At 38.3% G+C, this 12,463-nt stretch overlaps 1 protein-coding gene across 9 annotated transcripts in view; it reads left to right on the plus strand.

Moving 5' to 3' along the window:
- The window catches only part of invs (inversin), a 356,685-nt gene that overhangs the window by 153,449 nt on the left and 190,773 nt on the right, over positions 1–12,463 (plus strand). For all 9 annotated transcript variants that reach the window (XR_007956423.1, XM_052016840.1, XM_052016843.1 and 6 more), the window contains 2 exons: positions 2,955–3,265; positions 8,543–9,245. Coding sequence is in view for 8 of the 9 variants with exons in the window: in XM_052016840.1 (XP_051872800.1) it covers positions 2,955–3,265; positions 8,543–9,245 (1,014 nt within the window). In the remaining variant the exon portion in view is untranslated. The remainder of the gene's footprint in view (positions 1–2,954; positions 3,266–8,542; positions 9,246–12,463) is intronic.

The following is a 12,463-nucleotide window of genomic DNA, read 5'->3' on the forward strand; positions in this document are numbered from 1 at the left end:
TTAATTAGTTCCCTCTGTGGAACAAATACAGCCAGATAGCAATGACAGATAAAGTTTGGAGTCTGCCTTGACAGGTAGCCTTGAACAGACATCGGTTGTCATTGGTATGGATCTTGGAAAATGATGATGACACATCACATAAGTACCTTGTCGTTTGCTGGAGTTTCTGCTAATGTGTTGACAGTCACATTTTCGTGTACTAACATTAATCAATCAATCACCAGCAGAACAGAATTCAACATAATATAACATTTGCTGTCTGTCAACATTCTATTGATGAATTGCAAACAACAACAGCAGAGGTATTGAAATATAATGTCCTAGGTTGGATTTGAAAAGCATATGCCTGTGTTACTTGTGATGTGCAGATTACTAATTTGTGTATGGTGTAACACAAGCCAAGCCAGCACATTTGTAGATCTAATGCTGCATCTGTGATACACGACTCCTTTGCACATCAATTTAGATCTTCTGGTTTTCTTTACAATGATTGATTGTAATGTGAAGCAACAATTCAAATATTTATATTATTTTCGTATTAACATTATGCAACCAGTGGTGTAAAAATGGCTGAATTTCATGCAAATAATTTAGCAGACTTTTCTTTACAACTTGAAACTGGCTCATCTCCAAATATTACATTGATTATTAGCTTAACTTGTTTTGAGGGTAATTAAAGCTTTATTGCAGAGATATCGCATGATCAAGCTGTTTATCAGGTTCCTCACTCCATGGTCATTGAAGTCCGCTCTAGTGTACAGTGCATAATCAATATTCACTATGGAGGGTATGATATGCATGTTTAACGTCTTTCACTGTAACTGATTGCACAGTCAATCATAATGTTTACACCTCTTTTTTTTAATATTTGTTTTAACCATTTATGCAGTACTATTCTCTAGTCCTTTTCCAACTCAATTGATTTGGTGAATAAACAGTATGCCATGCAGATTTTATAAAATTCCAGGTTCATCAATGACCTCAGCTGAGGCAGCAATGAAGGACAAGGACATAAGGGAGAAAAATAAACTGGTTGCTGCTTTATTGGCACACAAGAGAGTGGAAACCGGTCATATAAAACAGACACAGACCCTTCAGCCCACTATGTTAATGTCACCTGTCAAGTACCCATGTATACTAATTCCATTTATCAGCACTTGGGCCATAGCCTTCTATGCCTTGGTGATTCAAGTGCTTCTACAGACACATTTTAATGTTGTATGAGCCTTCATCATCCCCTCAATCAATGCACTGCAGATTGCAGTCATCCTCTGGGTGAGAAAACATTTTCCTCAGATTTCCTCCAATCCTCCCACTTCTCTCCTTAAACCTGTGCTCTCTGGCTTGAGAGGTCTCTGTTATGGGGAAAGGTTTCTCATTGTCCACCCTATCTGTGCCTCTTAATATCATATATTTCTATCAGGTTCTCTCTGAGCCTTCTCTGCTTCAAGGAAGACAAACCCGGCCTATCCAGCCTCTCCTCATAACTGAAATGTTCCATTCCAGACAACATATTGGTGAATCTCCTCTGCGCCCTCACTAGCACATTCACGTCCTTCCTACAGTTCCCAGGACTGCACACAATACCCCAGATGTGGCATAACCAAAGTTTTATAAGGCTTGTGTCATGATCTCCATGCTCTTATACTATGCCCCAGCTAACAAAGGCCAACATCCTGTATGCATTCTTCACCATCTTATCTACCTGTGCTACCACCTTTAGGGATCTCCGTTCCTGAAAATTCCTTCAGGCCCTACCATTCATGATGTATGTCCTATTGTTACTTGACCTCCCTCAATGCATCACTTTGCACTTATCAGGATTAAATTGCTCCTCCCAATTTATTAGCAGATCAGTATCCTTCTGAAACCTAAGAGTATCCTCCTCACTATCAATAATGCCACCAACTTTTGTGCTATCTGCAAATTACAATCATACTTCCTGCATTCATTTCCAAATTGTTAAGCTATGTAATAGACAGTAAGGGTCCCAACACCAAACCTTGCGGTGCAGCACTGGTCACAGGCTTCCAATCACCAAAGCAATCCTTCACCATCACAATGTGCTTCCTATTACCAAACTAGCCTTGGATCCCATGGGCACTAATCTTTTGGACCAGCCTTGCGTATAGGATATTGTCAGTGGCCTTACTGAAGTCCATGTATATTACACCACCACACTGCCCTCATTAATAAATTTATTAAAAAAAACTCAATCAAATTAGTTAAGCTCTCCCAACAACAGAACCATGGTGACTTCCTTGACCAATCGCTGCCTTTCCAGGTGTAGTTTAATCCTATCACTCAGAAATCGTATAATAAATTCCCTGCCTCTAATATTAGACTCACTGGCCTGTAATTACTTGTCAAACATGCAGATATTACTTAAAAACAAGTTTGGTGTCATCAACCTCTAACTTCCTCTTCCACCCTGCCAAAAAGCTCAAAGTGAAGATCTTCTGTTGCAGATAATTCCGTGAATCACATGAGTGTCTTCATTGGTTAGAGTCAAGAAGAATAGGCTTGAAATTTGACAACAAAATACCCATTTAGTTTTTTCTATCTTGGGCAAAGAGAAATTACAAATACCTCATTCACATTCATAACCTTCATGTACAGTGTAAGGTAGATGTTTGCAAGATTCACTAATCCTCAGATATTAAAGTGATTAAATGTAGATCTGTGCTGTTGTTTCCCATTTATGTGCTCCTGGTTTGGAACCGTGCAGATTGGGAATTCACAGCCCTTCAGAATTTCATTTTCTATTAAACTAATGGAGAATCAGTCTGTGGGTATTTGATTTTTCTGGATAATGCTCCCTGAGAGTATCTAACAGGGAAATCACTTATTTCTTTTATATACTGGTTTGCTGCCGTATAGTTGCTATTTTGTACTTCTTGTATACATTCATTCTTCTTGATCCACTTGCTTATTTTCTATCTTTTTAATTGTAGGAAACGTGAGGAGGAGAATAAAAGGAGGGAGGCAGAGTTTCAAAAAGAAAAGAGACTGGAATCTGAGTTAAATGTACAACAAAAAGTTGGAAATTTTAATTGCCGTATTGCAGATGTTTATTCAATAAATGAAGCATGTTCCTCCTCAGCCGTCATTTCAGAGGGTGGTCAATTGGAGCAGAAAGTTGGTGAGGATTTGAAGAGACGATCCAAAAGCAGATTAGAAGAGAAACCTTGGAGGAGTACTGACACCATTCAGAGTCACCCTCCATCTGCAGGATCTGGAAAAAGAGAGATGAAAAGAAGAAAAGGTAAAGCTGCTTTTGGTACATTGTTTACACATGCATTGATTCTTGGAGAAAATGCATCTGATATCACAGTGGTCTCATTTTTATAGATGGTAGTGGGTCTTCTAAGGCATAGCTCAGTTAATCTGAATACAAGAGATGTTACATAAGTTGCATGGTATATTAATATCAGATGAATGAGAATAATTGTGTGCTTATTGTTTGGTGTATATTCAGAGTCATATTGTAAGATTCTACCCACCTCCATCAAAACAAAGTCATTGTGGAAAATCTCAACAGCGATTTGACAGACATCTTTTTATCTTCATTAGCCCCAGACAAAGTCCCAGAGGAATGGAGAATAGCCAATGTCCTTCCTCTGTTTAAGAAGGACAGTAGACACCAACTGGGAAATTACAGTGAGCCCTACACCAGTGGTAGGGAAATTATTGGATCAGATTCTTAGGGATAGAATTCACTCACATCTTGAAAAGCTTAGACTTGTTAGGGAAAGTCAGCATGGTGTTGAGCAGGGGAGGTCACGTCTTACAAACTTGATTGAGTTTTTTGAGGAAGTGATGAAGATGATTCATGAGGGTAGGGCATTAGATGTTTTACACATGGATTTTAGTAAAGCTTTTGACGAGGTCCCTGGTGGGTAGGCTGATCTAGAAGATTCAGGCACATAAGGTCCATGGAAACTTGGATTGGATTCAAAATTGGTAGTGGTGGAGGGATGTTATTCTGACTGAGGTCTGCGACCAATGATGTTCCATAAGGATTGGTGATAGGACCTCTGGAGCGTATTAAGCTGAGGGATGATCTGATCAAAGTATATAGGGGAGGCATAGATATGGTAACAAGTCAGAGTCTTTTTCCCAGGGTGGAAATGTCAAACACTAGAGGATATAGTGTTAAGGTGAGAGGGGGAAAGATTTATGTGGCAAGTTTTTTTAAACAGAGAGTGGAAGCTGCCTGGAATGCTGCCAGGGGACATGGTGGAAGCAGATACAATTGCAAAGTTTAAGAGACATTTAGGCAGGCACATGAACAGGCAGGGAATGGAGGCATATAGACCATTTTAAATTGGCATTGTGGTCAGCACAGACATCATGGGCCGAAGGGCCTGACCTTTACTGTACTGTTCTATATTCTACGTTCAAGTACTTTGTCAACTGGACCTCACCAAAATGTGTTCTAAAGTCCTTTATGGCTTTCTAATTTGATGTACTTGTGGGTGGGGTCTTTGAGAAAATGCTACCGCTGTTTTGTCCTTCTCCTACTCTATTGCAATTGTACGTTATTTTTTACTTTCTACTTGTTTCTGTATTTTAAATGGTAATGTAATGATGTAATTACTGGACTATTAATCTGGAGGACTGAGCTGATAAACCAGAGCTAGGCATTCACATCTCACCATTACATTGTATTTGGGGAATTCAAATTCAGTTGACTAAATAATTTTTAGAATTTAGTAATGACATGTTAAACTACCAGACTTTCATAAAAACCCATATGGTTCACGAATGTCCTTTATGAATAGAAACCTGCTTTAGTTGGTCTGGCCTGTGTATGATTCTTAATTTTCATCAGAAGTGGCCTAGCAAGCCATGTTGTTGCAAAATTAAGGATGTCAGTCACAACCATGTTCCATAAACTAATTAAGAAAATATCTACCTATTATTCCAATACAGAAAATCCATTAACCAAAATCCAACCTATTATGAATCTTAATATTCTGCAATTTAATCAGTTTCTTTTCCATGCACTGCATTTTCTGCATCTTCATTTATCAACAAGTAATATCACTTACAATTTGGCACAATGAAATCTGCAGTGATCCTCACCCAAATCTAAGTATAAATATTTTGTTGTCTCTCTCCAGTTATCCAAAACTCGGCATTTCTGTTCCTCCTTCCAAAGAGGATAACCTCACATTTCCCACTTTGTACTCCAGCTACCAGCTTTCCCCATGCCCAGATCTAGATACAGAGTGCTTTGTTGCTGGCCAGAATCATTCTGGATTCCAGCATCATGGCCTGAGCAGTGGCAGTGCCTCCACTGGTGTACTGAGAAAGTTCTGCCCCTTAAAGTTTTCACAGCCAAAGTGTTGTTTTGAAATTTGCTAGCTACATGAAGCTGTGAATAGTTTTTAAATGTCTCTGAGGTTTATTATTTAATTGTGTGTGACTATTAAACGTTAGTGTTTCAGGGCCTTCTTGTACAAGAAGCACTGAAAGTTAGCGTGCAGGTAAAGTGTATTGGAATGTTAGGCTTAATTCCAAGGGGTTGAATGTTAGAGTAAGGAATAAAAATGGAAAATGGTGGAAACGCACAGGAGGTCAGGCAGTGTCTGTGGAAGGAGAAACAGGATTAACATTTAAGGTCGAAGACCAATTCTATTTCTCTTTTCACAGATGCTGCCTGACCTGCTGGGCATTTCCAGCGTATTTGGCTTTTATTTCAGATTTCAAGCATTTGCGGCTGTTTAATTTTAATTTACCAGAGTAAAAGTAATTTAAGGAAGTGGGCATCGCTGGAAAGGTCGTGATTTATAACCTATTCTTGGTTTCCCTCAGGATAATGGCAGTAAGCCACCTTCTTGAAATTTTGCAGTCATTTTATTTAAAGGTACTCCATGAGTGCATTGGGTAAGGATTGCCAGGATTTAGAGCTAATAGTGATAAAGGACTAGTGATGTACTTCCAAGTCAGGTGGGTGTGTGACCTGGAGGGAAACCCGAGGGCAATGATCTTCCCATGGTGTTCTTGGGTAGCTTGAAGGGGGTAGATGCTGTGAAAAGGGGAGTCTAGACCCAGTAGCACAGACACAGATTAAAGCATCAATCATTTGAAATTTCTCCTTAGTTCATAGTTTTCTTGCAAATAAGCATAAATCTCTGTAACTCTCCATCCTGGAGGGATGATTCATTGTATATTTAAAGCTGAGATAGATTAAATTATTAGAGAATGAAAGTTTCTGGGGAGTGGCAGGAAAGTGGAATTGAAGCCAAGGATTAGATCAGCCATAATCTTACTGAAATGGTGGAGAAGACTTGAAGGGTCTTATGACGTATTGGGTTCCCTACGGAGATGTTCAGCAAATTAACAGTGCAGTTAGTGCTGGTTGCAAACAGTAATTATGCCAAAAGTCCTGCTAAAATCAGGAGTCAGAATATGTGCAAAATTGCTAAACTTAGGTTGTAAGTTTTCTGCTACACAACTTTTCTTGGAATTGTGCAAAGGAACTTTTGGATCTACCTCTGATTCTATTCAAGTTGATCTGCTAAACACTTCCAGCATTTTCTGCTTTTATTCCAAGTCTCCTTCAGTTGCTTATGATTGAGTCCCTCACAGAAATAGATTTCTCGCTGAGTAACTTGATAGTAGTTTTCAGTCAGTCAGAAGGAAGGAAATATTTCATTTTACCTTGAGAGCTAATTCAAAGGAATTGACCATGACGCTTGATTTAGCAAAGAAAAAGGGGCACCAAACCCTTCAAAATCCTCCTACCATGGACTTTAGTGACACATTGGGAGAGCAGTTCCAGACTGGTCAAACAGACTGATGCAGCAGTACTCAAAAGAATTGTATCTTTCAGCCAACATCTCACATTGATTTCAGTGGGCACAACCGAAAAATGCACTGTAGTAATTTGCCAAGACTTTTTTGAAAGCACCTCCCACTAATGCCTTGAAAGACAACAGGAACTTGCAAACACGTCAACTTCCCTCCAAGTCTTGTCCTTGTTACGGATATATATTTTCATTTCTTCAGCAACACTGGTTCAAAATTTTTAAATTCAACACCAAATAGATTGTAGCAATCGACAAAGGTGGCTTCTCCTGGGTACTTAGGGACAGATAATATATACTGGCATTGCAAGTAATGATAACGTATAATATATGAATAAATAAAATCCAATAGTGTGGAAAAGTTCTGCTGATTCATTTTTCACTTCTACTTTTCACCAGTTATATAAGATATTCTAAAATACAATTTCACATAATTTTTCAATTAATTTGAACATCTTTGTAACTCTTGTCTACTATTTTACACTCCATTGTTTTTCCTAAACTTGTCAATCACGTACCAACACAGTATAATACCATCTTCTGGCAAGTATTGAGATCTATCCATGTAAACATTATTATTACATACAATAAATTGTGTTAGCTACATTAAATTGCCAAACAGTTGAATATAATAGTAAGATACCATCTTCTGGCAAGCATTGAAATACCTTGTCTTCTAGTCTCCATTAAATTTATATGTCAACAGACAAACACAATGTGTAAGAGCTTATCTTAACAAGGATAGGAATGAAGCTATTTTATGTATGTAACTACTGTATTTACCTTTCTCATCAAGGAATACAAATTTTAAAAACATTCATAATACAGTTTTCCTGAAAGGAAGGTTTTGGCAAAAGAAGGAGGATTTGAATTAAATGTTGTTTGTGCTTAGTAACTGCAAGTATATAAATACTATCAGTAATATAACTAGCTGCCCATTCATGATGATAACGTGTGAAAATCCAAGATAAATTGTGCAGTGATTTCAGAAATAAAGTGCTGGAGTCACTAGACTTTCTGACTTTGAGGTTGCATCACAGTTTTTTGAGATCTTGTATTTATGAATGAGCAACTTTTCCAAACCATATTACATATTCATGCTAATGCAACTTTCTGTATGGACTAATAAATTGGTTGGTGTCACAGTTAGGAACCTGTTTTTTTCAATCCAGCTCATTATAACAAATAAACATAATCCTTTTCAGCAGATTGCAAGGATCATATTGGAAACCTATACCAGCTGTGGCAATGTGGTTCTTAGTAGAAATATTTCATAAAGCAATATTATACACAAATATCTAAAATGAAAACAAAATGTAGGTCAAGCAGTATCTTTTGGAGAGAAAAATAAAGGTAATGTTTCAGGTCGATGAAGTGTTAACTCTGTTTGTTACATAGTTAAGTTAGTTCAGAGTTAATAGTTTCACTCAAAGTTCCTAGAAATAGAAATACTGCACAGTGTAATGGAAGTAAACCTCCTTGGGTTCAGATATATCCATGAGTCAGAAAGAGGTTAACTCTATAGATTATTAAGGTGACCAGCAAGAGATCAAACAATAGGTGTAATAAGTGGGAAATGTTTATTATTCCATCAGACCTCTAATCATCATAAACTTGAAAATTGCTGAATTTTAGAATTTACAGATTGCTTCCAATGCATACGCACCTTATTATTGATATATTTTTGTTAAAATGTAATATAAAATCATATTTTTTCACCATCTTAGATCATAACAGGAAAAGTTCCAAAAATAACCTCAGTAATCACCAGCAGTTCAACGAACAAAGTGTCTCTGGTGAACTACATGCTTCCAGACAACATGTGCCTTCAGAAAGAAGTGACAGAACTGAGATTGATAAAAAGATTCCTGAAAGTAACAGTAGACTCAATGGTGGTAGATCAAAACCTGCTGTCCTTCGATCAGCCAGTACAACAAAAAATCTAGTGAAACAGCAGAGTGCGTCTCCATTACCTTGTAGCAGACATAAAATGAAATCTGACTGCGAGGAGCCTGGAGTAGGACTAAAGAGTGGTCGATTTTCACCTGCTGGTTCAAGCCGACCTGGAAGTGCCAAACCTATTGTAAGCAATATTGACAATACTAGCTATATTGGCAGCCAGATCTCTGAGAGTATTGCTCCTGTTTTGCATCCAACTTCCCCAAAACCTAAAAATAGCAATTCTACAACAACAGCTGGAACCAGTGGAAAACATAATACCCTTGAAAAAGCACCTCAGGACAGAACTGGAATTTCTCAGTCTCTTATCTCTGAAAACTGTTCATGCACTCCCTCAAGTCATCAAAGTTCTGATATTCTGCTTATTCCTTTGGAAGTCCGAGTACAAATAGTGGAAAAGGAAAGACTCAGAAAAGAGCTTTTTCGAAAGAAGAATAGCGCAGCAACGATAATTCAGAGAGCTTGGAAGAGGTAGGAGCCCTTTGTTATATTAAACCTGCATTGTAATGCTTTATCTGTTTTCTCAATGTACTCCCTTTAACATAGAAAACTATCATATGTTCTACAGAAATGAGACAAAAATGGACATAGTGAAGGTACAAGATTCTAGGAAAGGTTATAGAGTTCTAGAGTTGTACAGCACAGAAACAGGTCCTTCGGCCCACCATGTCGAAGCCGACTTTTTTGACTATCTACATTGGTTATGGGAAGTTTAGATAGAGAAGTGGGTTTTATGGAGTGTTTTAAAGGAGGAAAGGAACATTTTAGAGGGACAGTTCCTGAATATGGGACTTAGGATTTGAGTTCCTGTTATCAGCAATCTAAGAGAAGAGGGGATGCATTAGAGGCCAGAGTGAGAAGAATAGTGAGAAGAATGGAGAAAAGGGCTGGTGGACTTGACAGACATGCAGAAGGCTGCATCCAAGAGACCATAAACAAAACAATGAGCATTTTAAATTTAATATATTTGGCCAGTGTACATCAGTAAACACAGAAGTGATAGGTCAGCATTTAGTTTGGGTTATGATGCAAGCAGCAGAATTTTAGATGGCTTTAAGTTTACAGAGCATAGAGTATGGATAGTTAACCAAGCACGGGGATAACCAAAATGGAAAATAAAGGCATGGATGAAATTTTGGCAACTGACGGGCTGAGTGACTGATGGATGGACAGTATTATCAAGGTGGAAGTAAACATTTTCTTCGCAGTAAAGAGGATATTCAAATTTAATTGAGGGTCTAATGGGAGGATGAGTTCAAGAGCAATCTAGTTCATCCTGATTGGCCAGAAAATGGTATGGAATCAACCATGAGGTGACAGTCCTAGATAATATCTTCCCGGTATGTAACTGACATAAGAAACAGTAATCTATTCAAAACTATAAGTTATACAAAGATTGAGGAAACGGAAGGATCTAGGTAGGGGATGGAGAAGTAGAGCTGAGTCTGGGCAGGGTACACATGGAAACTGACCTTGTATGTCATTAGAAAGAGTAGTGTGGAAAGGGAGAATGCCAAACCTTGCCCTCAAACGGTGCTCATAAATTAATATTCAGTCTTTTTTTGTTTTCTTTACTCAGTTGCCTATAACAGGGAAAATACAGCAGAAAATGCAACAAGGCAAATTTATGTGCTGAGCTACAAACTTCTGATATTTTGTATGGGGAAAAGAAATAGTATTGCACGAGCAGTAAAATTAGATAAATACAAAGAAGTATTAGAGTTTTTCTTATTGAATAATGGAACAAACCATTGTGATATCAATTATGTGATACTGAGCAGTAGGCTTGAGAAATAGAGAATAAAAGCCAGCAGAAGAAACCCAAGTTTGCAGACAAGCATGAAAAGCAACTCCCAAACCTAAAAGGCAGAGATTGTTTTCCTTGGATAATTCTTTGGTTACTGAAATGTTCCATTATTGTTCAACAAATTCCTCTTTTATGCTTGTCTGCTTAAAAGTTAATGTCTGAAGATAGGAATGTCATTCCTGTAATTGATGAAAATAGACTTTCATTGCTTGTAGCCCTGTGGGTAGTGTTTAAATTTAAATTTGGCTTTTAAGTTGCTTTTTCCTTCGACATTATATTTTACATTGATTTATAGACAAAGTAACCTGATGATCAACCATGATGATCCATGATCAACCAGTGTAATAAAGTGGATAAAAGAACTATCACCCAATATGAGAAGCTTTTGTGAACCAGTTTTACTTACATGTAGGTGTGGATATCATTGGGAAGTCAAACATTTAATGCCCATCCTTGAAATGGGCTTAAGAAAGAAGCTGCTTTCTTGAACTAGAGCAGGTCCTAGTGAAATTACAGCCAAAAACAAGTAGGGTGTTTCAAAATTTTTACCCAGGAGTTATGAAGGAATTGTGATATATTTTTGCCATACTTGTTTTTAATAACTGGATACAAGGAAATGTTGACAGGAAATTTAGGTGGAGAAATAGCAAGATGGAGTTTAATTGTGAGGTAATGCATTTTGGGAGGTCAAATGCAAAAGGAAAATATACAGTAAATGGCAGCACCCTTAGGAGAATTGACCTACAGAGGGACGTTGGATGCAAGCCTAGAGCTCCCTAAAAGTGCCAACACAGATGAACACGATGGTAAAGAAAGTGTATAAAAGTTGAGAAATCATGTTGCAGCTGTATAAAACTTTGGTAAGGCTACATTTGGAGTATTGTATGCAGTTCTGGTTGCCACACTACAGGAAGGACATGGAGGTTTTGGAGAAAGTCCAGAAAAGGTTCACGTGGATGCTGTCTATTTTAGAGAGTATTGGCTATAAGGAGAGGTTGAACAAACTTTGACTGTTTTCTGTGAAGTGTCAGAGGCCGAGGGGGTGACCTGATAGCAGTTTGTAAAATTATGAGAGGTATCGTTAGTCTTTTTCCCAGGTGGAAACGTCAAATATTAGAGGGCATAGGTATAAGATGAGAGGGGGAAGGTTTAAAGGGGATTTGTGAGGCAAGTTTTTCACACAGAGAGTGGTAGGTGCCTGGAATGCACTGCCAGGGGAGGTGGAAGAAGCATAAGTGAAAGCAATGTTGAAGAGTCATCCAGACAGATGCAAGCAACAAACCATCTGCTGGAGGAACTCAGTGGGTCGAGCAGCATCTGTGGTAGAAAAGGAATTGGCAACATTTTAGGTCAAAACCCTGCATGAGGATTGAGAGTGGAGACAGCCGGTATAAAGAGCAGAAGGGGAGTGGTGAGACAGGAGAACAAGGTAATTGGTGGACTGGCAGGTTGCTCCAGGTAAGGGAGGAGAGGGCGCGTGGAGCTGGGAGACCGTGGCAGGTGAATGATAGATGGAGGCAGACAGAGAGGCAAAAAATGAGAGGCAGATGGAGCGAGGTGGTATGTAGGTGAGCATGAAGGTTGGATACAGCTGCTGGGCACACAAGACAGACACAAGAAAATGTAGAGAATAGAGGGATATTGGCCATGTGCAGGCAGATGGGATTAGTTTAAATTAGCATCATGGTCAGTGCAGACAGGGTGAGCTGAAGAGCCTGTTCCTGTGGTGTACTGCTTGTTCTATGTTAAGTAGACTAATACCTATAAGGAAAAATTTCTTTGTTCATCCACAGAGTCCCATGAGTGTTTAATTTGTCACTTCTTTTTACTGCACTCTGTTTAATACTGTTTTTAAATGTTTCGTACTACTTTACATTATTGT

This window comes from Pristis pectinata, chromosome 5 (assembly GCF_009764475.1).
Source record: "Pristis pectinata isolate sPriPec2 chromosome 5, sPriPec2.1.pri, whole genome shotgun sequence".
NCBI lineage: Eukaryota > Metazoa > Chordata > Chondrichthyes > Rhinopristiformes > Pristidae > Pristis > Pristis pectinata.